The following is a 27,391-nucleotide window of genomic DNA, read 5'->3' as shown; positions in this document are numbered from 1 at the left end:
GCAGAGATTTCCTTACCAGAGAGAACAGCTGATGCTTGCTCCCACTGAAATGTGACTCTCGCACGTGTTGGCCGTGACCTTCTTGAACCTTTATTGAATCAGGACTTTGCTGTGGCAGTGATCTCACTTCTGTTCCTGTTGCTCCAAGAAGTACTGACACAGTGAGGTGCTGCATCCTGCAGAGTTTGGGGACAATGTGTGAGGGGTGGGTGTGGTGTCGTGGATTTTTTTGTAAGCTTGCGATGTTCATCTGTAGAACACCTAACCAACCAGGTTTTTTTCCTAAGTAAATACCCAAACAGCCAGCTTCGATTTACTCAGGGTAGACACTTGGATGCATAGTAATATATATGTTCAGAAGCTTTTGAAATAAACTTTGCAGACTCAACTGTAGCAGTTGCTACTTAAGCAAATGTCATGCTGAAATGGGAAAAAATCTGACAAAGTATATGCAAGATGTAAAACAAGTCACAGAATTGAGCTGCTTGATTTTGAACGAGGGTTGTTATTTAAGACAAATAAGTTCATTTGTGGAAAACTCTTTCCTCGTGAAAATTGACTTATTCCATAATGGCAGTCAGTGCCCAAGGGAGTGTGCTGGCTATGAGCAATTTGTGTCATCAGGAGAGATGAGTCACTTGGCTGTCCCTAGAAGCAAGAATAAATTGTTTCTGTGATGAGTATTGTGCCTCCTAGAGAGCTGTATCTTTTAAAGTGGAAACAAACTACATCTTATGCATAGGTGGTTACACCTTTAGGGTGCGAAAACCCATTTTTTCCACTCCTTCATTACAATGAGCTGAAAGTCAATTGTTTTCCATCTTTCTCCCTAGCTTACTCTGAGGTTTGTTCTCTCCCAAGAATGTAGGGGGTTTGTGTTGAAATAAGAATTCTTCCTTTGAATATGCTTCTCTCCTTTCCTGCTGCTTTCAAGGTTTATGCATAGCTTTCTCCAAAGAATAAGTGATGTGATAAAGAAGCAAGACAAGCACTGCTGCTGTTCTGGAAGAGAAAGCCTTCCTTTGACTGCTTTTTTCCAAAGATTTGATGGGCAAAATCAGAAGGTAGCTCTACCATCTGTGACTTCAAAAAAAAAACACAAAACCCTCAAATTAATATGGTTAGACAAAGAATAATTATCATGTTGTCATTGTAGATGTCAAGAATTAATTTTCTTTTCCAAAGTAGTTATGTGCTTCAGAGTGCAATTTATTTTATCCAAGACCTGACTGTTTTTCCTTGTTGACTAGAAAGGGAGCTTTGGGTAATTTGGGTAATAAACTAGTCTGGCTGCATTTGAGCAAATGAGTCAAGCCCAGAACTTCTGCAAGTTTATAGGATACCTGATCAGTACACATGCATGTTTATTACACTTAGGGTTTCACACAAATTATGTTGAAATTTACAGTGGTGTGTAAAATGTGTGGTGTGTAGGTTTTGTTATTGTTCTGGCTGCTCTAAATATAATTTGGGAGTCCAGGAAGGCCAGCTACCTCTCAAACACCTGAAAGCTTAAAAATTAGCGGATATTTTGTCTCACTTGGTCAGTTATTTCTGACAGGTGGCCAGAAAAATAATGTTGTATAAATGACTTAAAGATAAAGGACTGCATCAACATCAGGAGAGTGTGGGGCTGAATAGAAAGATCTGATGTCTAGGATTGCAGGTGGGTTTTTGTACAGTATTGCCTATGTGAAGCTAATAGCAAGTTCCCGGCTGTTCAAAACTTTGATCCAGCATCTATGCAGAATTTCTTGCATATCTAAGTCACTTGAAGTGTAGGGATCATAATCAAATGTTTTGTAATTATATGAAGTTCAAACCTTAAGTCTTAACATTTTTTTTCTGGATATGAGTGAGTGGCTTAGGAAATGACAAATTCTGACCTTGTTTAGACCAGTCTCATTAAAAGTGGGCTTGGATTTCCTGATTGCTATTTTTGTCTTTATTTCATAGCTTTCTCCCCTCTTTTAATTGGTATGTTTGTGTGAAGTCAGTGATTACTAGGTTTGTTTAGCCCAGCCTAGGGTTCTTTCTGTTGGCAAACATAAAGATAAGGGGAGGTGATATTGTATGAACTCACTCTAGGATAGAATGAATTTTGTAGTTAAAATGTAATGATTATAAGATACATGACATCCCCTGTGTATTGTGTCTGCCACCATCTTGTGAGGCTGTGGACATCCTGTTATCTGTCGGCATCCTAAGCTAAAACACACCCAAGGAGGAAAGACAGATAGCAAGAGCTGATTGAAACTGGTAACTCACCCAACTCAGCATGTTCTGGCAAAAGGTGAAAAGTACACCTTGAGGAAGACCTATGGCCTTCCTCCCAAAGACCACTGCTCACATCCCGAGGACCCCTGCCCACAATTCTTGGAAGAATTTGCACAAGCACAAAAGACTGATAAGCTAATTAACATACGAAGCGAGATTAGGCGGGTTTAGGTAATGACTATGTATAGGCATTAATTGAATAGTCATTGTTTTATGGTATAAATATAAGATAGTTAGTTACTTTAGACATGCACGTTAGGCGGAAAGATCCCCCGTGCATCCAGCGCTGCCAATAAAGGATACTTAGTCACTAAGAAGTTTTGACTTCGTTCTTTAAATCAGAGGGAAAGCATAGTGTGACTAATTGGTAATCACATGTATGATAGATGATTGAAGTACAGTCTATCCCTTTCCTTGATGTCTTGTGTTATTTATGGTGTCCTGGGTTTTAAGTGTGGTGTTTAAGCATATTTATTCATATATTCAGGCGCTAGCCTGATCCTTTTGTACATTGTAGTAACCACAGTTCTCGCCTCCAGTAACTGGGAACTGGGGGTTTCTTAACATTTACCAATCTGAAACTTTCTACCTTGGTCCATTTCTCAATTTTCAACTGTGGTGAGAAGGTAATACTAATATATGTAGCAATACCCCTTATGTTATGGAAGAAAATCTTGCAAACAGAACAATGAGCGATACAGTACAGATATGAAAAATAATATACTTTCGCACATGAGACTGTTATTTGAGGGGATTGCTTCCTGGTATGTGCTAATAAGGATGCATGTCTAATTTACATAATCCCCTGTGTTTTGCTGCAAGAAGTCTTTTATTATGATAAACAGTCTTGAGAGAGACTACTTGTATACATTATGGCAGCTTTTAACACAATTTGCTTGATTAATCCCTTTTTTAGGGGACTAAAGGTTGTGAGTCACCCTTCTCTAAGGAATTAAACTGCAAAAGTGGTGTCTTATGTCAGTGAACCTTCTCTGAGCGTCCGTCATCAGAAAACTGGTTCTGACTTACACAGGAGAAGTGTGCCTGAGTCTCCACATTGCATAGCGTGCCTGAGGGCTGCGTTATGGACTATAGCACTGGTAGCTAAAGGTGCAGAGCACACCCTGCCTGAAGTGCTGCAGCTGTGGTCTCAAAAGCTACTCTGAGTGCTCTGCCCAGCTGAGTATGGAAGGAATGGTAAGGGGCAGGAGATAGATATAGAGATATATATATACACACACATGCTTATTTATGCTTTTAGCTAAAAAAGATGGTTTTGAAGTGCTTGGTCTCTCCATCTTCTTTCAAGTCATTTTGGGAGGCTCCTTAGAAGTAAAAGGAGGAGGAGGGTTAACATCTGTTCCCAAAATCAAAGCTAGAGCAAGGTGATGATTAGCATTCCCAGGCCTCCTAACTCCAGCATTCCTGACTGCACCTGACAAAATGGGCCTCAGAGGTGAAGTCTGTCTAAAGCCTGTCCTGCAGCAGCACCGCAGAGGTTGTGAAGGTGGGGATGATGGAGTCCATCCAGAGGGAAGTTTCCCTAGGGCAGCCTCCTTTGGTCTGTCCTGCTTGTCAGCAGTAGCCTTGGTCCCTTGTCCCTGTGGGTGCCAAGCAAGGTCAGAGCTCCATCCCAGCAGGGGTGGTGTGCTAGCTAGGTTGATTCACATAGAAGGGTGCTTGAAGGTTCCTTCTCAAGCAACCATCTAGGTTCTCCACAGATGCTGAAATGATCTCCTGCACTGTTAGCAACCAAATACTTGGAGAAGATCATGCCAAATCTGAATAGCTAGGCCTGATATGTGTAATGCTTTGAACTCCTGGGGGGAAAACTGCAGGAGTACCAGTTCCCTTTAAATTTGATGGGCTTGCTGTAGTCCTGAACTGGATGCACAGAGCACATCTAACTCTGAGAATGAAGTCCAAAGATCTGTCAGGGTAGGAGAATATGATGTGTGTCTGGGATTACTTCTGTGTCTAATTACATTATAATCTTGAACTTCCTGATGTCAGTTTTCCTAATCTGGCATATGGTTTCCTCACACTTGTGTGGGGAAGGTGACCCCGAAACTCCACAACGTGCCTCTAGTTTCACAGGGAGAGGTTTCTTCTTCTGGAAATGGTGTACAAGAAGCAATCTTGTTGCAGATATTGACACATTTCTGTGGGTGACTGCAGGAGCAGAGTCATGGACTCAACCACATATCAATATGATCCTAGTTGAAGTCACTTAAGTTTCTGCAAATTTATATACAATGTTAATATTCATACACACATCACACCCTAATTCTATTGGTTACACACACTGTTCACATGCTGCTGTATAGATACTAATTGGTTAAAAGCATACAAGTGGTTAGTCCCATCATTAAAATTGTTGACATTCTTGTGGTCATCAGTTCCCAGCTCAGCTCTTCTGCCTGCTTAACTGCCAAAGATTCTGTTTTCTTCGTTCCAGGTGTCTTTCTCACACAACTGTGTGGCCTTGCTGAGCATAAAACTTTTAATCACATGAAGCTGCTAAAGCAAGAGTGACTTTTGATAGGCCAGGTGTCCCTTTTCTTCCAAATACATTGCCACAGGTGACAATCTTCAGTGAATGAGAGATTAATATAGGTTAGAGATCTGAATAGTGGTGTCAGTTTGCAGTGTATAGTTAGGTTGCCTCTGTAAAGAGCAAAGTGATCAAATCCTTTAAACATCTGAATCCCATAACGAACAAAAACTGAAGCAGTCAAGCACAATGCCAAATAAATGTGACTTGATATCCAGAACTGATGCATCTCATGCAAGATCTTACTGTGGATGTAAAAGTGAATGAAAAGATGTGACAAGGTGACAGCCTTTCTCTTACTGGTTTGAATTGGGCTTGTTTTAAGGTTGCATCAAGTTTTACTATCTCATAGGTCAGTACTGATAACTGTGCTGAAGAGTTTGTCATCATTTGGATTTGTGGTGTGGGAATAGCTGAAGGACTAATGTAATCTTCTACAGAGCAGGTGTGGGCATCTGAAGCTTGAGGCGTGTTCTAAGCGATAACAATTAAAACAATTTTATTTTGGGTTCAATCAATTGAGGTAGAGAAACAATAAGCAAAAACAGCTCTGGGTGCGCGGAGAACTCAACTAGTTCCACCACACACGCACCCGAGTCCTAAAAGCAGCGTCTTTTATGCCCAGATCTTGACCAATCTCCTCTCGCCGGATGTTTGTCCTGCCCTTTCCCCACTGGGCCGTCAGGGTACACCTTCTCCTCCTATTGGCTCTCCTTTGGCGCGCTTTTTCAAATCTCAAGGTCTTTGTCTCCTTCGGTGGGCCTTCTTCTCTGGTATGGTTTTGCTTTCCTTATCTCCTTTGGGGGCTTTTCCAGGCAGTGGTTGCCTCAGGGGAAGGGGAAGCCATCACATTGTCTTAAAGGAGAACCACACGCGCCCACTCACCACAACTGCGATACAGGTCCCAGATTTACACAGGGTACAACAATTACACTTATCACAGTACATTCTATTTTTTATATGAATCATGACTGCGTTTATCACAAAGTGCATTAGTGGGACAGGTCTTGAAAGTCAGTATAGCCTGTGTCAAAAGTGTGTCAGTTCTGACTTACATGTTTAAGGCTAGTGGTCTTTGGCTGGGGGTTGCCAGTAACTGCATCTGCCAGGATGTTTCATAATGATTTCAAGTTGACAAAGGAAGCAACTCCAAGCGTGCCTGTGGATGATCTGATCCATTGCTTTACTGGGGACATTAATCTTCTGTTATCTTTGTTCTGCAGGACGTAGGCTGTACAACTTTGTGCTGGTTGAAATGACAGTGGTGGACCCTGACTCTGTGCAATGGTCATGTTTGTGGCATGTGTTTTGAGAGAGAAGGAGAGAAGCCTTGGCTCTGGAGGTTGTCATCCAGTAGCTAAAAAAATTCCTAGTCTCTAGAGTAAACAAAGCTGCTGCCTATGCTGTGGTGTCAGGGAAAGAGGGTTGTAATTACATCTTTCATCTCCATGGAGAAGAAATAGGAACAATGTAAGAAATGTTAGTGCCCTACACTAACAGGTATGAATATTGCCTTTACAGTGTCAACCTTGTAACCTGAGTGTCAGTTCAAGCAGTGAGTGGAGGTATTTCAGATTGCATCTTCTGATGTTTGATAGTGTCCCTGAACTCAGGCCCCTCCTTGTTAATGTGAAAAGCGGGTCATCCTGCAGATCAGCACAATGATGGTAAAGAGGATACCCAAACAGCATTGCCTGCATGGGGGAACTTATTTCATTGTAAACTACTCTAGGCATTACAAACTCTGAGAGTGCAAAGGACTGTACTTCACTTCTGTTTCCTTGCAACAAACTAGTGGTGTATATGGTTTTTTTCTTTACTTACTGTTGCTCTCAAATTTTCCAGGATGTGATGGGAAGTGGTTTGTAGCTTAGCATGTTATGGATGTTCTGTGGATCCCTCTAAACCAAACATCTGTTGCATGTTTTTTTTCTGTGGTCTTGTGGGACCTCAGATGTTAGAGGTCTATTCTCTTTTTTTCTTATTTACTTCAGCTGACCATCACCAGTAGCGGGAACGAGCAACCCATGAACAACAGGGTAATGTATGTATTTGCACAATATTTTCTTATTTTAGCACCAGCACTATGTTGTGCAGGCTTCTTTTGCTAGTAGTTTATCTCCATGTTGCATCTTAAGGTATTTTCTTGAAGCTCAGAATATTGTAGCATCTTACATTATGTAAAAGAAGGCCACAAATAACAGTATTTATGGTAACCCCTGAGTAAATGCAGTGATGTGTACAATGATGACACAAAAATCATGGTGATAACATTACCACTGCTTCTTCTAAGTAGTCTTTGGCCTTGATGTGCCATCCTTTCTTGGAGATAGCTTTGTAGAAGACACTAAAGGGAGAGCAGGAGATTATTGCAGTGTCATTTGATAACATACTGAGTCATAGAAGAAGGCTTGATGGCAATACTTCTGCTAGCGCTGGTCAGTGTAGCATCTGTGCTTCAAGAGTACAGTAGTTCTTGGGGTTTTTACCTTGTTTCCTATCCACAGTATAGGAAGCAGGATGTTTCCTCCTGGATTCCTCCTGTAGTAATTAATTGCTCAGCTCCAGGAGTAAGCAGTTAAGTTTGTGTTGCTTTGAGTTTGCTTCTGTGATCTAGCTTCCGTGAGTCATTCTCGTGCTTGCCAACTGGAGTTAGTGTGAGTCTTAATTAAATGTGTAAAACATTTTGAACTTACTGAGTCATTTTCCTGAAATATGGTTTGTCGTGCTGCTTGTAGCTGGCAGACTTGCACACCTTTTTGGTTCACAGAGCCAGCTTTGAATAAATAATTGGCTTTGGGTGGGGGGGTGGGCGGGATATTTGGTGTACATACTGTCAGCCTTGAAGTAACTGTGTAAAGAGTATCTAATTAGTATTTTTTAAATGCCCAAGATTAATGAGTGTATACTTAATGTGCAAATGAAAAAAACAGGTTCTTTTGTTTGCTTCATGCTCATCATAGTATTTGAAAACCCTGGAGGTTTTTATATCTAGGTGAAGCTTATGCAATACTACTGATGAAGAACCTAGGCAGAATTGAGCTGCTGTCCCTGGAATCATGCACCTTCCCTGGATTTGAAACAGGAAATTTATCCTTATTTCATACAGGCAAGCAGGAATTCTCATGCACATCAGGAGATCAGCCTCTAACATTGTGACTCCTGGATCTTCAGTTTGTTTTCTCTAACACTTTAGTTCTGCAATAAAGTCTTTTGTAAATGTAGCTGTAAGAACCTGAATATATTAAGCTCTAACTGTGACAAAGAATAGAAAGCTAGCTAGAATGAATTGGAAGAAAAGAAATTAGAAGTTCAGCTTCTATGTAGGATAATTGTTTATCTCTTAACTTGCTGATGATTCACTGTTGTGACTGATTAGATCAGTAGGAAATTATTCTTCTTTATTCTTGTTCCTACAGATTTTACCAGGTTCTACTAGTTTTTCTTTTAACAGTTCTCTTAAAGCAGCCTAACTCGCCTTATCGGCTTTGGGAGAAAATTTGACCAAGTTTCTCTAAAAAACCTAAAATACGTATTTAGTTCTAAATCTTGTAGACTGGCAACACTGGAGGGACCCAAGTTTTTCATCCTAACTTTTCTAGTAGTATAGATGCTAATAAAGTAATTGTACACTGGGCTGTGATTACAGGTACAGAGTGGGTTGGCATGGCAACCCATTGCTTCTCTTGCTTGTGAAACGTTTTATCACTGCAGCAGAGTTCACTTTTGGGAATAACTAGAGCTACAGAAAGTGCTTGCTACATGTTTGGAATGATGATTTCATCAGTTTGCCGGGTTTAGTGCTGGGACTGTGGTGGTTTTTGCAAGTTAGTGTAAAGGGATAGGCACAGGATGTTTTCCTGGGGATTAGCTGACCCTTAACTCTCACCACTGGTGGCTGGAGTTGAAGATCTAGCTATGGCAGAATGAGTTGAAGTAGGCTTCAAAATGAATGCCTTCCTTGTTTCTGCTATGCTTTTTTTTTTTCTTTGTGACCTATATATGGTACGTGCTTTCTAAATATTCCTACGTAATGGTCTTTGTGTTTCCTTCAAGGTATTACAGCTACTTCATTGTATTTACAATAGTATCTTTGTGACTTTTTAAAGCACATTGCAAGCATGCTTACGGAGAAGTGTACAAAATGGATGTTACTGTCTGGTGGCTTAAACAACTGTGAGTATCAGTGCACACTTGTGAGCCTTCTTTCCATCTGGCTTTGCTTATGACTCTGTTATGAATGTGAGGTAAAAGTGCTTCTGGACTAGTTAAGGTAACACTTTCTTTGCTGTGGATATTGAGGGAGAAAGCTTATTTCCTTATGTCAGTCTATAGAGCCTCCTCTTATTAATTTATGTTTTATTCCTGGCCTAGTAATCTTTGCCCTTGCTGAAGGTCTTAGCCTTCAGCTTTATTGATAGAAATCCAGCTCTACGCTTATTTCAGACTGCCCAGCAAGAGAAGTATGCATGCAGACCAAATGTTTCCAGTGTGTTCACACAGGCTAATTTGAGCAGAGCTTCTGATCCTTCCTATTGAGCAGAAGTGCAATATCTCAGCTGTACAGATGGGATGAGATCAGTCCCAGGCCCTAGGAGAGAAATGGACCATTAACTGCTTTTCCTGGCTTGCTCTTCCTGCCTCTTTTCATTCTTTAACTAATGTAGATGCATCCTGCATGAACAGTTGGAAAAGCATCTTTCTATGAGATCCAGCAGTTCATATCCATGGCTGCCAGCTGGGGGAAGCGCTTTGTAACACCATAAGCGCTATACAAAGCAGATGCTGACCCTCGGGAGAAGCTGCATAGGACTGCTTTCCCTAGATGTCTGTATATAATAGCTTGTGCTGTTTCAAAAACGAAATCTAAGGTTAATCAAAGTGTTCCTTTCATAGGAATAAATGAGGTTCTGGAGGATGGGGAGCACCTGCAAATCCTGTTCACTTGGTTGCAGCAGAGAATACAGGTGCTGGATGCCTCCTCTGTGGCAGCTGCTGGGTGAATAATACCTGAATTTCTGTCTGCAGCTGACGGGGAGCTTTGGTTTTGCCTGTCTTTCACAGGGGACAGAGAAACCCTCTGAAATTCTGTGCTACTGTTGATTTGCTGCCAGATCATCTGGAGGTGTCTTGGAAAAAGAGGTGTAGCTCTTCTCGCACTGTTTCTCTTAGCTCTCCTTTCTCCTGCAATGTGCAAACACTGCTCTTCATCACTTGACTTTAGAGTCCCTAACTTGCATTGCTAAAACTCTTTCATCTCTCTGTAAAAGTAAAGGAGAATTAAGATCATGTAATGGAATACTGCTAATTTTTTTTTCTGTTGGGCTTTTCATAGCCAAACAAGTGAAATGTTTTCAGAAAGTATAATTAAAACAGGAGTTTCACCTGATCTCATGACTCCAGTTTCAAGAAGATTTGAAACTATGGAAGACTTGCTTGTGGGGATTGGGAGTGTATAGCTTTTTGTACAGAAGCCTCCTTGCTTATGGTCTCATCAACAGCAAAACCCTTCAGCCTTTCAGTATCTTCTGCCTGCGGAATGTTTCTGAGGCTGAATAGCTGACTTTCTAATGAAGCCCATGACTGAAGACTGTATGTGTGCTGCAGATTATTAGGGGAGATATATTGCCATCCCCCCTATGAAGAAAAGAGGCCTGCCTCAGGGCCCAAGGTTTTACATGTAAATTTGAAAAACAGTAAGGGTTGGTTTGTTTTGGTTTTTTTGATCTGGTGGGAAAAGTATTGTCCTTAGGGTAGAATTCAAGAGTTAGGCATGCTGTTTATGGAGAGTCAGATAACTGCAGATCCAGGCATCCAAATCTGTCTGTATGTTGCATATGGCAAGTTATTGTAACCAAAAATTTCTCCAAGACTGAAATGAACAATTCTATTGTTTTTCTTTGTTTCTGAAACATTTTGTTTTTATATATGGTAACATAAACAGTATACTAAATCTGTTGGAAGTGGAAGTAAAAGAGCTTTCCCTGACTTCTCCAATTAGTACAAGAAAACTGGATATGGGAGTCCAGGATCAGCTTTCCTCACTGCTTGAAGACATGGAAAGGGAATCACTCACCTGGGGACTGAGTTTCTTGCAGGTGTGGAGTGCTTTTTGCTGCCAGGATGCAGTTCAGCATGTGTGAATTAACACAAATGTTCAGAGACTGAAGGAATGGTACCAGCTGTATATAAAGATGTTTTGATGCATACACTTAAGTATTTTTTTTCCCTCTGATCTTCTGACTAATTTGAAGAATAAGGCTGAAGCAGCTTCAACATAAAAGCAGCCTAAACCTTAGAGGCTTGGGTGCTCATAGGAGAAACTGGATCGGAATTATTTTCATCATGGGTTGCTGTGACATAATACAGAATTTCACAGGGCTACCAGACTTAGTGTGATAGGTAGGTGTGACTTTTGCTTAAGCAAAGCAGAGATTTAATTTTGATTTTTGAGTATTAGCCTGATGAGCTGGATTCAGACATGTTCTTAGGCCAATGAGCAATTTAACATAACCTGACACCTAGAAACATCCATAGGCAAAGGGGCCAGCTGAAACAAAGTCTGTTGGGTACCTCTGCCTGTGGTACGGGAAGCGATGCCTCTCCTGTCCTGTGTCAATACCAGTCATTAACTTCTTATGTGATTTTTTTTTTGGGGGGTGGGGTGGGGGGTAGGGTGTGTGTGTGGAGCAGATATACATAATACATACCTTCTGTCTTTTATTTGAATACATGACACTTTTGTAAAACATACACCAAAATACTTTCGGATAACATGATGTACTCTTCTTACAAGGTGCTGCTGTCTAGCTGGTTGTGATCTTTCTTCAGCTGTGGGACAGAAAGGTTCAGTACCAGGAGTAGATAAGGGGTGGCAGCATGAGTTTAAGCTAATGACTCTGTACTCAGTGTTCAAAGACCCTAACCCATGCTACTTCAGATGTATTGCTATATTTTCTTGAAATAGCTAGGCTGAAGCTAGCAAATAAACAGCAGCCACATCTTCTAAGTGCAGTGTGGACATGCTTGCAGCCAGTTGCCATGGGGACAAAGATAAATCTCATTTTAAAGAATTGAGCTGAAAACTCCCATATGCCAAGGCTGCATGACCTGTAAGTAAGCAATTATGCAGCAGTTACCTCTTAAGGATGCTGAGGTTGAGAGAGTTGATTAATCCCTAGCTTGTTCCTAGGGAGGCAACATTTACTATCACACTGATAGTACATCCCCAGTAGTAACTTTTGAATACTATGGCCATCTTCAGTCAGACTTGAAGGGGGGGGGGGGGGGGGGGGGGCACTTAGACCTCTGTTCTCTAAGGTTTTGTGAAAATTGACAGATGAATAGAGGTGAGAGACTCAAAGCAGTGCCCTTACCAAGGGAAGGAGAAGCAGAACTGTACTTGGCTACAAGCCAGCACTGTTCAATGAGATAAGCAGGTGAGGAAATCTGTAGGCAACATCCCTGTCCAAAAAGGCAAGAGGAAGAAAGGGATCTGAGGTACCGTAGCCATGACTCTGTTGAGAAACAGGCTCTGTTAATTCTGCTACTTGAAGAAGAGCTTTACTTGCTTTTCTTTCTAGGAAACTTCATGTTCCCAAAAAGAAGGGTGGAAGTCTGCCAGCTTCTCTGTTTCCCTACAGAAACCAGATTGTGCTTATTGCAGCTACGTGTGGACTTGTGGGGTTTTTTTAACCTTTCTTTGATGCAGCTACAAGACTAGCTCAGCTTTGAGAAAGAATACATTTATAAGGATAAAACACGTGGATTCTTAATTGTTGTCTGCGAGAACAAAAAGCAGCCTTTATTCTTGTTGCTGGAGCGCTGTGCGGAAGGGAGCCCTGCCTGCCCCGCGGTCCCGCGGGCGCTGCTGACACCTAGCGCGGGCTCCGCAGAGCGGAGCAGCCGGCTGCAGCAGCTCCTGCAAAGGTCAGTAAACTTACTTTAAGCTTAAGATGTCGCAAAGATTTTGATCTTTAACAAGTTCTCAGTTCAAGCATCAGATAGCTTGCTTGCATGCCTCGCTCATCTTCCTAGCAGCGCTGTTGCTGCAGCAAGCAGCATAACCTCGGGAGCCTGGTATTTTGGAAAGTGTGGTCCCTTGTTACTTGTGGTGACTTCCTCCACCAGCTGGCTTAGTTTAGGCCATCAAATTAATAGTTTCATATTATGTAAGGCAGACACCCTGTTTTCCACAGATGTAACTGCCCCAGTTACGTTACTGTCACTTTGGGTATTGATAATGATGCCTGCACTACTGAGACTAACACAACACTCTGCCTTTTTCATTAGTGATAACTGAGTGTCATCTTGAAGGGAAGAAAGCAGGTCTTGGAGAGCTGAAACAAACCCAAAAAGCCAGGTGAAACTTAACCATGGTGATTAAGTATTTCTAGTTTTGAAGTTAAGCTATTGCAGAGCTTCCAGATAAACTTTGTATGTCTGTATTTTAAGCTGTATTGTGTCTTGTATCCTTATACTCTATATACTCTAATAACTGGATGTGATGTAAGTCTGTTGCGGATGACAGTACTGAAGTGCATTTTGGAGAGTAAGTGTCATAGCTGTAATTGTTTACTTCATTTTAGCAAGTCTTCATCTTAATTTTCTGTACAACCATGCCCCAGCCACATTCTGAAAGGAACATCTCCTGCTGTCCCAATCCTGCCCCCAAAACAAATGACAACCTGCAATTCTGCCATTTCTGCCACAGATTGAGTTCAATCTAACTTGGGAGCAGCTTCTGCTTTGAGCATGAGGTTGGTCTAGATGACCTCTAGAGGTTGCTTGCAGCCTAAATGATTCTAAGAATCAAGATTTTTGGTTTCTGTATTCCCCTTGTTCTGGCTTTAAAGAGTGAGGAAGGGTTCATTCTGTATTTCTCCTTAAATCATAGTCTACCATTTGAATAGAAGGTACAAGAGAAGTGCGGGTTGTTTCTTAAATGAATAAATAATGACATTGTCAGCTCTTGCACGGTGTTGGGAATGCTGTCACAGGCATATAGCAGTGTTGCAGGCAACAGTAACTGTGGTGCAGCATATAGGATCGGACAGGGAGACTGGCACTAGGTAACCTGGGTACAGTTCTGACAGCTCTTCTGGCACGGCTGGGATGCTATTTGGGATGCTGTACCCAGCTGGGTGACATGTATTAGTCCCATTGTCATAGAGCTCAGTTCAGGCCAATCTAAAGCAAGGCTGCAATGAGGCATTTTGATATTTGTGGTATATGCATCCATCTTGGTCTGAAATTACTTACTTTCATCTATTCCATCTTTTAAGCCTGTCGCTTGGATCTGCAGCACCTTATTTTAAGCAGCAACAGCAGTGCCACAAAGGGTATGTCATTATGATGGCGTTGTCGTTGTCATCTTCATGTTTGTTTCATTTGAAGAAAGTCATTAGCGGGGAGGCAGTTCTCACCTTGTCTCCTTGGCGCGGCTACCTCTGCCAACAAGCCCACTCAGCGGTACAAGAGCCTGGAGTTGCAGTGCATAGCTACAACCTGTAACTGGAGCAATGGGATTGTTCTGGGATGATGAGAAAGCTTGCTGAGCCTGCACTAACTTTGTCCAGCAGTAGAGGTCTGTCTTGTTTGGAAGAAGGATTTTTATCAGTTAAGAATGAATTGTTACCAGAGAACTTCAGTAGCTCTACAGTCATGTTAGGGTGGGGTTTTCTTTCTGTTTCTTTGAATATGATTTTTTTTTTTTTAAATAAAAGATGGTCTGAAAGTGCTGCATGCAGTTCGGTGAATCACACTTGCCAGTGGCTGGGAAATACTGGCAGTCACAGAACTGGTATGAGAAGCTGTAACTGGAAGCTTAAGCCTGTACCCCCTTCCCTAGCTCCAGTAGTTGAGAACAAGCTGGAAACCATGCCAGATTTTTGGAAACGTGGCTACTCAATAGGACAAACCTCGGATGGGAAGTGAGCCTGTTCTTGTCTTGAAGCTTTCAAGTCAGAACTGAATTCCTTTCCAGAAAAGGCTTTAGCCAAACCCTAGTTATTTGGCTTCAGATAGGCATAAGTGGATGAAAGGTCATGGCTAGAAAGGAAATGTTATAGATTATTATAGTTTGGGGGTTTTTCCTAATGTTAATTCACAAAACCACAAAGCTTCTGCCAGAATTTTTCTTTCAGCCCAAATCAGCTCTAAGTATTCCCCATACCCAGTTATCTGGCAGATCTATGAAGCAGAGGAACTGTGTAGGGTCTAGAAATTGTTTTACAAGCCCCTAAGAAGCACAGGTCTCTGTTATAGGTTTTCTGTGTTACTTAAGACTCAAACCTCATCTAGTTCTGGCATTGTTATCTATTAAAGTATGTGATCTTTCTTTCTTTAACCCCTTAGTTGTACTGTCTTGGTATGATATTTCCCTTTAAGGTGTGATGCTATATTGCAATGAGCTATTGGAAACTTATTTTTTCATTTTGTTAAAGTTGAATGATCTCAGACCAAACACAGAATCTGCCATTTGAGTCAAAACTATGATAGATCCTGCTAATTATCTTGCAAGTAAAACATCATACAACTTGGCTAACTACACAGTGTACAGATGTTCTTGTTGCCTCCATCCAAACTTAATGCATGTTTGCTGCTAATCAATATAGATTTTGAAATCCTGATTCCACTTTCCTTCTTAATTTTGCAGATAAGAATTTGTGAATTTCTTCTCTAGCATTGTGGCCATGACATTGAACTGGTTTCTCACATTAAAGAGCAATTTGTGAAAAGTTCTTTGGGTACTTGGCCGTACAGAAATTGAGAGGTAAACACAGTGTGAAATTCTGTATAAATGAATTGGATACCTGAAAATAAACTAAGCTTAGCTGAAGGTTACTGGCTTTTTCCTTTTCAGTGTGAATACAGTCCTGCATTAGCAAATTCTTAATCAAAGAGATCTTGCAGTTGCCTAAATCAAACTGCAGCTTATGTTATTGCTGTCTTCCTGACTTTGGTTGAACTGTATCTTGTAAATATAACCTCAGAATAATCCAGTGTTGATGGTGTTTCTGCTGCCTTATTGCTTTTAAAATTCTGGACCCGCCCACTACCCCTGAAAGATGAAATGCCTAGGAGAAACCCAATTTTCCAAGCATGAATCCTCTTGTGCATTGTTATCAGTTGACTCTGTTTATTTGGTAGGGTTTGTTTTACTGTCAGTTATGATCCCCTGCCAAAATTACTGGAATTATAACAGAATATAATTGCCCTACTTTACATGGGATAATGAGATGATAACAAAGGTGATGGGAAGTATGTTTTATTTATGAGCAAAGAACTTATATGTTGTTGCAATAACGTTACATTCTGCTTTCACATTTTTGGTATATCCACATAATGTCACAACAGAAGAATAATGACATCTTTCATCAGAAGATGAAAAAACACTGAAGGTGAATAGAAAAATACTTTAAAAAAATCAGTAATGTAGCTATTATGAGAAATCTTTCAAAATCCTTAACAGTATATATCTACTTTTATATATATATAATCTCTCTATGTATATATACCTAACAGGTATAGCCCATTGTGCCCACTATTGTGTCACTGTGTGTACCTGTGGGAGGTGCAGAACACAGGCTTTGGCACATCAAGCCTGTTTCTGCTTGTGAAGTGCACAGGAGGTACCGCAGGCAGGGGACAAGTGAATAGGCTGGAACAGCAGAGCTGTGCTGCGGGGCTGACTGTTCTCATTTGGAACCCTGTGTTCAGTTCCAGCCATTTCACCTTTGAAAAAGCAGAGTGAAACATGGCTATTAAGAGCAAATGGTTGGTCGAAAATTATTAGAGGAAGGGAGAGATATTTATGAGGAGATAGGAAGAATATGAAACAGCTTTAGTTAAAGTTGAAACAAGTAGGAGACGGTTCTTCTGGTTTGTGTGTTTTGCTCTTGTGTAGAGGTGAGGGTCAAGCAATTTTAAACTTGTTTCCTATATGTACGTCTAAAATGTGGAAGAATTACAGAACTAAAATGCAGATAGATTCAAGTAAATGCTAGTAAATTAAGAGAATAGAACTAAGTATGTATTTTGTCCTAAGGGAAAGATGTGAAACATTTGCGGTTGTTGGCTCCCTGTATTTCACTGAAGCTGTGTATTACTTCTGTTTCTATATCCTGTATAGCCATAAGCAGGGTGTAAAGGTCACCAATTATAATACATTGTTTTTGTAATTCTGAAAATGTATGCTCTTACATCATCTGTAATCTTAGAGTGATTAGACTGTCCAAAAAATTATGGCAGAGACACACACTTGCTAGAGCGCTCTAGATACATGCTGAGATGTAAGTCTGAATGAGACATTCACTCTGGGCAATAGACTTTCCTGGTTCACTGTGCCAAGGAATTACCCACAACATGAATTCATCTTTACAATTATTATCGCAGTAAGAACAGTATATGGTATAAAAGCTTATCCTTTTTCATACCAACGTAACAACCTGGATTATTGACTTGGAATTACTCTGCCAATTGTAAAGGTCAGAAGTTAAGAACTGGTGTTCAAAATCTGACCTTCCACAGCTGTTAAGTGTTAGGTTTTAGGCCAATAATAACTTACTGATATGGTATATTTCCAGTGTATCTCTAAGTTACATAAAGACACAAAAGAACAGCCCAAAGCACAGAAAGCCCATGCAACTCCAGTTTGCAGCCAGAGCTGAATGATCAGTTACTCCTCCTGCAGCAGTCTTGCTTATTTTTGTGCAGTGACTTAACATTCAGAAGTGCCTTCCTGAATATAGCCTTTTTTGGTTTAACTTTTTTTTTTATTCCCACCTTCCTCTGCCCTTCCCTTCAGGACACTGCAAAATTTATGCCTAAAACTTAAATTTGAAAGCAGATGCATTTGTGCCAAGCACTGTCTGTGCTTAGAGCCGTGCTTTGAGTGCATCCCTCCACATGCATCTGTGTCTATGAGGTCAGAATAAGTGCACTACTGGGAAGGTGCCGATTTGACCTTGTACTTCTAACATTATTTTTTCCAGGTGCTTCTAACACAGCTCTTGCTTTGGGTTTTGGAATGGCTGTCTTTTTCATAAAAATAAGTAAATAAAAAAACTAATGAAAGAGCTGAAGCCTCTTCCTAAGATGAATAAAAGGAAATGTCAAAGCTCCAATGCATCTTGCAGATTAGGTTCTTGTTTTCCAGGCAGTCCTAGCAGTCAGCTACAATTGCAATGAAAACAGTAGCTCATAAGAAAAGTCCATGATGCGTAAAACTCAAGTCCAAAAAAAACCCCAGTTTGCTTAAGTAGTCCTTGCTCACAAGTGGTGTTATAGATAGAAAGCTTTCTCTGTGATCAGAGCTTGAGCATCCGGTGTTGGTCTCCTTTGACACGAGTATTGCCTGTTGGCATGTTCTCCCGTCCATCACAATGATAGTGGTTCATTTCTGCCTTGTAAAAATGCTGGATTTAACCTTCTTTTTATTGCTGGAAAACTGGGTCTATCTGTAACATTATGACGGAAATTAACTATTGGGGTTCCCCAAATTGTAACTTAACTCTACTTGTGGATAAAAGTAAACGCTTGAAATAGCTGTTAAGTTGCTGGTTCTGTTGTCTTTCAAAGAAATCCTTATCTAGAGAGAGATATATCATACTGAATACTGATCTTAAAATTTAAAAAAGGAACTCAGAAAAGTCAGAGTTAAAAAAAATGTAAATCAACCAACACCCCAAAACCCTGTTGGTCAAGGGACTATTGTGTCCTCTGCATTTTTTCCAATGCAAAGAGTTAGGCAAGTACCAGACCCTAGTAAGCTGACTAGCAGACATGATGCATCGCAGTCTTGATAAGACTTCTTATTTCGCAGAACCATGCTGTTGTGTGACACCTCAGAGATGGGTCAGCAGGAGAGCAGAGCCTGCCAAGAGCATATCTAAGCTTCAGATCCAGCAGCTTCCCTTGGGGTGCTGCTGGTTGGATTCTTCAGAGCTCAGCGATCTGTGCGCAGCCTTGTCTGGAAAGCATAGCTGTTTATTGTCATGCCCCTGTGGCAGCTGGACCTTTGTTACAGCCTTGTCAGTGTGGGTGAGGAGTGAAATTTCCTTAAAATGTTGGCTGTTTCTGTGATGTTCTTCCTGTGTGTGTGCTTCATTGTCTTTGGGTCTCATTTCTGCTCAAAGTCAGTTCTTTAAACTTTAGCTGCAAGTATCTGCAAGGTATGTACTTCTTGGAAATTAAACTTCTTTGAAAGTTTGTTAGGCATGTGATCTGGCCCATCAGTGACTTCCATGAGGGTCCTTCTCTGGAGCAACCTTGACTTGCACCGGACCTCTACAAAGGAGCCCTCATTTCAGTTTCAGGGTTGAAAAGTCAGGATGCAGTTAAGGCTGAGCTGTCACAGCATGGCAGCTGGCAGTGTCCTGCTGCTGGGATCACACCAGAGCTTCATGAGCTATGGTACGATCACATTTTTTGACAAGACTTCATTGGTTTTGGCGTATTTGAAAGCATAGAGCTTCATTTAGAGGAAGAGTTCTCTGGCTCTTCTACAAGAGTCGTCTTTCATGAGAACAACTTAGCTGGGGCACCGAATTAGGTTTCCAAGTGTAAGACACTTCCACTCTATAGTGTTACTGGATAGCTACGGAACGTGTGCTGGCATTTGTGAAATAAGAGCCAGTTACTACATTAGAATACACTGAAAATATTGTCAGAAATTGTAATTTCCTTTGTTTTCACCAATGAGTGCAGTAGGAATTGCAGAGTAAAATGAGTTGCCCCTCTTTGCCTTCCAAACTTGTGTATAAGCCTTGACTATGTTAGGGATGAGGTAGAGTCATCGCGTGTTTTAACTAATGTGAGTTTTGCAACCGGTATGCAGTGTGAAGCCCTAAACTCAAGCTTAGTTAAAAGCAGGCCAACGTTTCAGCACGAATTTGAATCATAATGCACCTCTTGAGGATAACATACGTTTTGTATTCTGAGAGGAAAAAAAAAATAAATTATTGTGAGTTTGTGTGAAGTCTCCTGAAAAAGCTCTTGGCTGTTGGAAAGATTTGCAGATGGCTATATTAAGCATCTTCTTTCATTAGCTACTGTGTACTGATGTTGCTTAAAAAGGCATGTAAATAGAAATCGGCTTGAGAGTGACTTGCATTAATCATACAAATTTAGAGAAACAACACAGAGCTGTTTTACCCTCACAAAACTCTGTAATAAAGAGGGGAAAGAAATCTGCATCGAACCTTGATCACTGTGTCCAGATTCACAGTAGAACATGGCGTGAATCCCTTGAAACCTTGGCCATAAGACTCCTTAAGCTTCGGGGTATAACGAGTTTCAAAAATAAAACAGGCTTCTCTTAAAGTTGTTCTCATTTCCCGTTAAGGTATTTCTACACCTAGAACTTCTCCAGCTGTGATGTAGCAGTGTTTCTCTCTCTCTTTTTTTTTTTTTTTTTTTTTTTTTTTTTGTGGCAGAGATTTCTGATAAAAAGGTGATGCAGTCATTTCTTGATTGAGGGCATCTCAAAGGGTAACTTGGGGTCTTTAGGGCATTAGGAAGATAAAGCAGGTTCTGTGGAGAAGCTTATTTTCTTGCTTTTATTGCAGTAGTCCTTGGTATCAGTCTCCCAGAAAACTGCCTTTGTCGTAGGTGTTTGGGAAGGTGTGAGGGGATGGGGATTCACGTGAGAGTTGTTCTAAGAGCTTGAGCGGGGTCTGCCAGGCAGTGATGATCGCTAATTGGAACAGGAGGGAAAAATCACAGCAAATGACTGCAGTGGGTGCTTCCAAGCCCAAACTGCTGAGGATTTTGGCATTGGTTTCTTTGGAAGGGGAGTGGAGTTCTATTTTCCAAAGTCGATGCTTTTGATTAGCTGCCACTTACTAAGTGCTATCCAGAAAACAGGCAGTGCCCCCTGCGTTTGGCTTCCTCCTTTCTCCCTCAAGGTGGCTCTTGAGGAGCTGGAATTGGTATATGAGGACAGAAGAGGAAAAGAAAAAGGTGTCTCATACCTCTAGCCTTTTGAGGAGTAGGAAGGGAGAGAAAAAATATCTGGTTTTCTGCAATTCAAGTTTCCTGACCAAGTATACTTAGTTTGCATCTGTTTGTTGGGTATTTTATAAGTACCTGTTCTGAAAAATAGCCTGAAAACACAGTCTCGTGCTGCAATCTTTCTGGATCTAAGTTATTAATGACCTGTAAGAAAACAATATCGGTTCTGCTGCTGTGCAGCCCCCCCCCCCATTATCTTGACTAGATTTGCACTAACCAGTTGTCTGGAGCATAAGATAAATATTTTTTGCACTGTAAAGGAAAGAATTCACTCCTCTGTGTATTAACCTCAAATAACTGGGGGGGGGGGGGGGGGGGGGGGGAACTTTAACAAGACTTCTGTTTTGTTTTTTCGCGTATGTAGATCAGCAGCACCACAAGCAAAGACCTTTGTGCCCCAATGGCAGCACGTGTGTCAGCAGCTGCCACGCTGCCCCTGCTATAAGTTTGCTGGTAGAGCTGCAAGAAATGGGATTTGAGTCCTAAAGCAGCAATTTTTGTTGCTGCTGTCATGGCTGGGTCTGGTAGACAGACATCAAGGAAAATCCCTCTCCTTGCTCATGAGAGCCTTGTGTCAGGAACTGGGTTTCTGCACGTTGGATGGGAAGCATGTGGTGATGGTGGAGCTGGTAGCCCTTCCCTTTGTGAATCAGGGCCCGAGCGTGTGTTCTCAGTGTAGATGTGCAGCATTAGGGTTACCCGGAGTTGCACGTTAGAAGCTGCAGCTCTTAAAGATAACACACACTGTTTAGAGTGTCCAACTTAAAATTAAGAAATTATTTTGGAGGGTCCCATTTCTAAACACAAACAAATAGTGCTGGATTTGATCCAATGTTTACTAATTTATTGACTGATTTTTGCAGGGGGTCAGCTAACCAGGGAAGAAACTGGTGTGTGTTAAGCAATCCTCCTAGTATTTTGTAAGTTTGTGATTTTGTAAATCAAAACAGGAGGTAAAGTGGAGAACTGTCAGCTACAGGGACTGATGTTTGGTTAGAATAACTTATAAAATAGTTTAATATTACTTTTTCAAATTGTGCTTCCTCTTACACTTCCTTTTACTCATCTGAATTAAAGCAGGAAGGTGTTTTATCTTCAGATTCGAGTTAACAAGGAAATTAGAAAGGTAATTTAAATAGGCATAGAAAAGGATATGTCTAATACCACCTACTTCATATTGATCTCTTTAATATTGGTTCCAGTGAACAGTAACACTATACTTAAAGAAAAATCTGAGCTATGTTTGTCTTTAATATTAAATACTGTAATAGATGCTATATATGCAAAACTAAGTGCAGCCATAGAGTACTTATTCCTTTTTTCAGTCTTGCAAACTGTGCTTATGGCTAGCTAGCTCCTCTTGGGATGCTAATGCCATCTTTTCCATGAGAGTTAGTATTAGATGGGAGAAGGCCTGCTAAGAACTGTGTAGTTGATGATAAATATAAAAAATACTTCATTAAAAAAATGTGGCGTTTCTTCTGTTGGTTAGGTCAGAAAGATGAGATAAGCATACGTCAATGAATGAAGCATCTTTCATTTAAGTTGCCCAAGCAAAACCCATGTAGCACAAAACAGCACACAGACTTGAAAAGCAGCAGTGCCCAAATGTGAAGATGTTATGTGGAGTTTGGAGGACTTGTTTGTTTGTTAAAAGCTGCGTTTAGCTGGAAGAACTATGAATAAGTGGAGACTGTATGTGTTGGGTCTGACTGTCACATTTAACAAAAAGCAATTACCTACCATAGTAACCGTGACAGAGTTCAGAATTTATTCATGCATACATAAATACCTAACAATAATGTTAAGGTTTCTTTAGTCCTCAATGTGTTTTTTTCCCCTTGATTTAAAAACAAGAAAAAAACCCAACAACCAAACTCAGAAATTTAGATTTATAGCTGAAAGTCTACCTTGACCTTTTCTGTAATGCATCTATTTCCAAAAACTGGTGATGTGTTAGAGGGTATGAAAGAATGTCTTTATGGTACTTCCAGATTAAATCTAATTATTTAACTTGAGCTACACTTTAAAGAACTAGGTGAACTTAGAGGCTGGAATGATGACACATTATCTTGAAGGAAGTCTTCTGAAATTTTTAAGACTCTCTTTAAAGTATTTTTATTTGTGTATATAGAGGAAAACCTTGCATCCTTTATAGAGGTGAGTGCAGAAACAGAAATGCAGCCAAATAATTACAGTATGAAGAACTGAAATTCTAAATCAATACTGTTTGACTTTAAGCTTCTAGGTGGAAGTTGAGATACTGAGAAATGATGCAAATCCTGGTGAACTGGAGTAAGAGTTGTGAGATTGAAATGAGAAGTAACATGCTTCTTGGTAATGCATACCCCAAAATGTCAGGGTTTTTAACTGTATAGTTTGAAGGGCTCCAAGTTTCCAAACCAAGCCTGCCCTTTTATAGCAGAAACTATTGAGAAGGACGGTAGGGTTGCAATTTATATTCCTGCTGCATTTGTACAGGTGGCTTTTATGGTGTCTTCACAATCCTATTTTTACAAGTAGTTTGGATTCTTCTCCACCTTACGTGGTACATGATGAGACTTTTATAAGAAATGTTCTTTCTTGTCTTTTATCAAAATTACACCCAAAGGCCTCAAGTGTATAACTCCCCAAAGAAATTGCCTGTCTCAGTACTTGGCTTCCCCATTTGCCAGTTTTGGAACCATTTCTTGAAATGGCAATGCAATTCTTCACCATTAGGGTGAACATCTGATGGCCAGAATATTTTCTGAATACTTTCACCAGGTCTACCGCTTACCTTCAGCTGTTGATTTATTTCAGTGGCTGTCCTAGGTCTCTTTTTTTTTTTTTTTTTTTTTTTTTTTTGTGCTTTGACACAGCTTGCGCTTTGGTTCTGTGGCATCGTCAATGTGCCTTTTTGATAGGAATGGAGTTTCCCATTGGTGTGTAGTGCCATCTGTTCTCAGAGTTTGGTTCTGCATTTTGCTGCAGCTGTGGTTTGCCTGTTATGTTTGGCCCATCCTTACATACAACCTCTGCAGCAAAGTGTGCACTTAACTTCAAACTTCTGGTTTCCTTCGTTTGCCCTAGACCTTGCTACTTGCTGGAGGTTGAGTATGTGTGTGTCTATAGGAGTGGAACTTTGCAGTGAAACTTAAGAGTGTGGTAGTTGTGTCTGAAGAATTAAGCAGCAAGAGGTCAGAGGAACAAACATGGATCTTTACAGTGAGGGGATGATGCATATGGCAGAAAAGGTGGAGAAGGACTATTACAGATTTGAGGGTGTGGGATTTTTCAGCTGCAGCTTGTGTGAAACGATATTTCTAGTATAAAAACAAGAGGTGGAGATTTGGGAGTGACTGACACTGTTTTGAAGACACTCCCCTCATAATACATTTCTGTGTATCCTCGCACCTGCTGGTTCTTCAAGCGCTACAGTACTGGTCAGGGAGGTAGTTTGATGAAGTGATTTTTAAACTGATTAAACTAGCTGCTTCAGTATGTGTTCCATTCTTAAACAGGGATTATCCCTTTGGCATAAGTGGGAGAACACACTGTGTTTCAGAACAGGTTGTCCTACGGCACCTTGCTGGCTTAGGACACCAGGCCCAGGAGGTGCAGCATCACTGGTGTGCTGCTGAGCCTTTGTCCTTCCAAACCTGGAGCTGGACTTTGCTTGCAAATTCCCAAAGGGAAGGCAGCGATGCCCGTGATCTCTGGTTCCTATGGCATTGAATCAAACTCAGCATTGGTACACTCTATAAATACCTCTATGTGTATCTGTATATAGCATCTTTGTGTGTAATCTCTTTCTTCATAGAGATCTTTCTAAAAACCATTCAATGGAAATAAGTCTCCAAGTGATTTAAAGAAAACATAAATGACAAGCTGTTTCCTGTGTGTGACTGAGTCACATACAATGTGCACAATTAACAGGTGCAGGGTGGCAAACAGCGCTCAGCAGGCAATGCCGGGCAGGTTTCAGAGTCCTGAATGTTGAATGAGTCTCTTCTGTAGCACAGGGTTTGAAAGGATCAGCAAGATACTGAGCACCTTGGTATGTCTTCCATTCTCCTGTAAATTCTTGCTTCTGGATAAGCACCTTTTTTAACTTTGCAGGTTTTCTAGGGAGAGATGCAGACCTCATACTTGTTCTCTTCTTCATGCTGAGAACACAGCTATAAGCTTTGGCTGGAGCTGTAGTGTCTGTATATAGATAGCTTCCTTGTTTGACTCAAAGATGAGATCCAGCCTAGCTCTTGCCTTTTAATCTGTTGCTGGGCTGGGCTGGCGTCTGGTGACGCATTGAGCTAAGCTGGCTGCAGCGAGTTAATAGAGAAGACGAAAGGTGTCAAACCCCTGCAGAATGGCTCAAGTACTTGCAGCGTCTGACCCATATCCTGAATGCTGAGAAAAAGATGATAAAGCTGCCTCACAAGAAATTACAGAAATTTTTCCTTAAAAAGGTAAAATGCCTTTTTTTTTTTGTTTGCTGCTTTGCTTGCTTTAATTAGGTTGATGACAAAGTTTGACAATTGCATTGTTTTCGTGCAGTCAGCCTTGTGATTTCTTTGCACAGAGATGCCTCAAACTGTTCTCCTGATGTAATGTTATCCTTGGCTTGTGGTTTGGGACATGATGAAAACCATCCAAAGCATACTACAGCAGCATGCTACATGGGTTAGTTTGATTACAGCTGCAGTTTACAGGTTCTGTCACTCTGTTGTGTTATTCTGCCTCTTAACCTTGCTCCTTGACTCTGAATCTGTCAAGCAATTTTAGTGTTTTCTAAGTTTTTTGCAGTATGAGAAAGAATGCTGTTCCTTGACTGGTGCTCATTTAAAAAAGGAGTTGATATTCAAAAATGATGTGCGTATATTTACATGTAGGCTGTATATTTGTAGTCTGTTTTCAAATACACCCTTGTAACTCAGAGATACAGTAACCTCTAATAGCAAACAGATATTTTCAATTAGAACAAGTAGTTTCAAACACAGGTTTTTAGTTTAAAACTGCCCCTAGATCATATTTTTCTGTCAAGAACTATACCTAGCTAGACATTGAGTGCTGTGGTAATTAGCTATCTGAAATAGCATCCTTTGTCTGCATTATCTATGAATCCTGTTTTGGCAACATATAAACATTTATCCCCTAGGTTATGAAAAAATATATGCTTTTTCCCCCTCCCCCTCTTTCTCATCTTGGCTACTCATACACACAGTTTATTAGTGGTTGATCAGAAGCACAATCTGTTTATTCTGGAGAGCGTCTCAATTCTAGTGCAGGGTGCTCTCAGTTGTCAGTTGGAGTTTCACATTTTCACAATGCAGTATAACTTCACATGTATGGGATTTCATACTGATATCTGTAATATGCTGCCTCAAAATAAAATATTTGACTTGGTTGTATTCTTACTAAAACAATTTTAAAGGGGTGCAAGAGAAGACACTTGTGTTTCAGTGCAAGTTAGAATCTGGCACACAGTTCCCTAATTTTTGGCACCTTCACAGATGCAGATGGTTGGTTGTACCTCTTACTCTGGAGTAAGTTTCCAGCATTTAAATGTTGACATACTTATGCTGTTGAACTGCCCTTTTGGGGTTTCTTATGCTGACCGAAAATAATTTTCCCCTTTTGCTAAAGTATATACTCCCTACTGTCTGCAATATCTGATCAGATGGTCATATTTCCACTGGGATATAATAACAACTGTGGATTTTCTGTTATACTCTTGCATATAGGACTGAAAGCACCCAATTGATTAATGTGGGTTAAAGTGTGAGAGAAGATGAATTGTGCTAGATTTGGTTTTAATGTAATTGCTGAAAATGTATTTAAGCTACTGGTTTGAAGTGACGAAGCGAAGGTGGCTGCAACCAGGAAGGTGGTGAGCATAATTTAGCATGCAAATAGCAGTAGGTCATTCATAGTCTTGAGTCCCATAGCAACTTGCTGTCTCAAAAAGAGGTGTCTGTGTGGTGCCACACAACAGAGATATCAAATGGGATTGTGTATTTGCCTGTGTTGACAGTTCATGTTATTTCTCTGGAGGTGGAGGAGTATTTTCAGCAAACTATGCTTTTATTTGTGGTAATGTGTGAAACAAACTGGTAAAAACATCTGTAGTCCTTCTAAGAGTTATATGCTAGTTCCCTTTTTAGAGGCCTTTTTCTAAATGCTGGGAAGGGGAGGCACCACACAAGTGGCTAGATCCTGCCCTCTGCTACGTGTGTACACCTTGGACTCAAGTGAGTGCATGAATGTATTAGGAGGGAAACTTCACTCAGACTGGCCTTGTGCTTTGTTACAGTAGCCTATGTGATCCCAGATTCCCTGATTATACCAGTTAGTGCTGCAGATTTTTTTCCCTTCCTTCTTAATGGCTGTTGCATGCGAGCAGGCAGTGTTGTGGTTAAAAAAGAAAAATGTAATCTCCAGTAATTGGAAGATGAATTAGGTGAATGTCTTTGAGTGGTGGTTGGGAAGAATTAATGGATATTTTCTGGGTTATTTTGCTGTAATAGTCAGATATGGAATTAATCTAATAATTTCTTCCTTTACTTA

The 27,391-nt window shown here is 40.7% G+C and overlaps 1 protein-coding gene across 2 annotated transcripts in view; it reads left to right on the top strand.

Annotated features, from left to right (window-relative positions):
* Positions 1-27,391, top strand: part of RPS6KA2 (ribosomal protein S6 kinase A2) — a 321,471-nt gene that overhangs the window by 11,355 nt on the left and 282,725 nt on the right. Inside the window, exon 1 of one of the 2 annotated variants that reach the window (XM_027777485.2) lies at positions 25,160-25,293. The exons of the other annotated variant lie outside the window; for it this stretch is intronic. Coding sequence (XP_027633286.1) covers positions 25,246-25,293 — 48 coding nt within the window. The 5' untranslated portion in view covers positions 25,160-25,245. Of the gene's footprint in view, positions 1-25,159; positions 25,294-27,391 lie in introns of those variants that run through there. 2 annotated transcript variants of the gene reach the window in all.

Source organism: Falco peregrinus, chromosome 7 (genome assembly GCF_023634155.1).
Source record: "Falco peregrinus isolate bFalPer1 chromosome 7, bFalPer1.pri, whole genome shotgun sequence".
Classification (NCBI taxonomy): domain Eukaryota; kingdom Metazoa; phylum Chordata; class Aves; order Falconiformes; family Falconidae; genus Falco; species Falco peregrinus.
The sequence above is the reverse complement of the archived record's forward strand: the minus strand, read 5'-3'. Positions and strand labels throughout refer to the sequence as shown.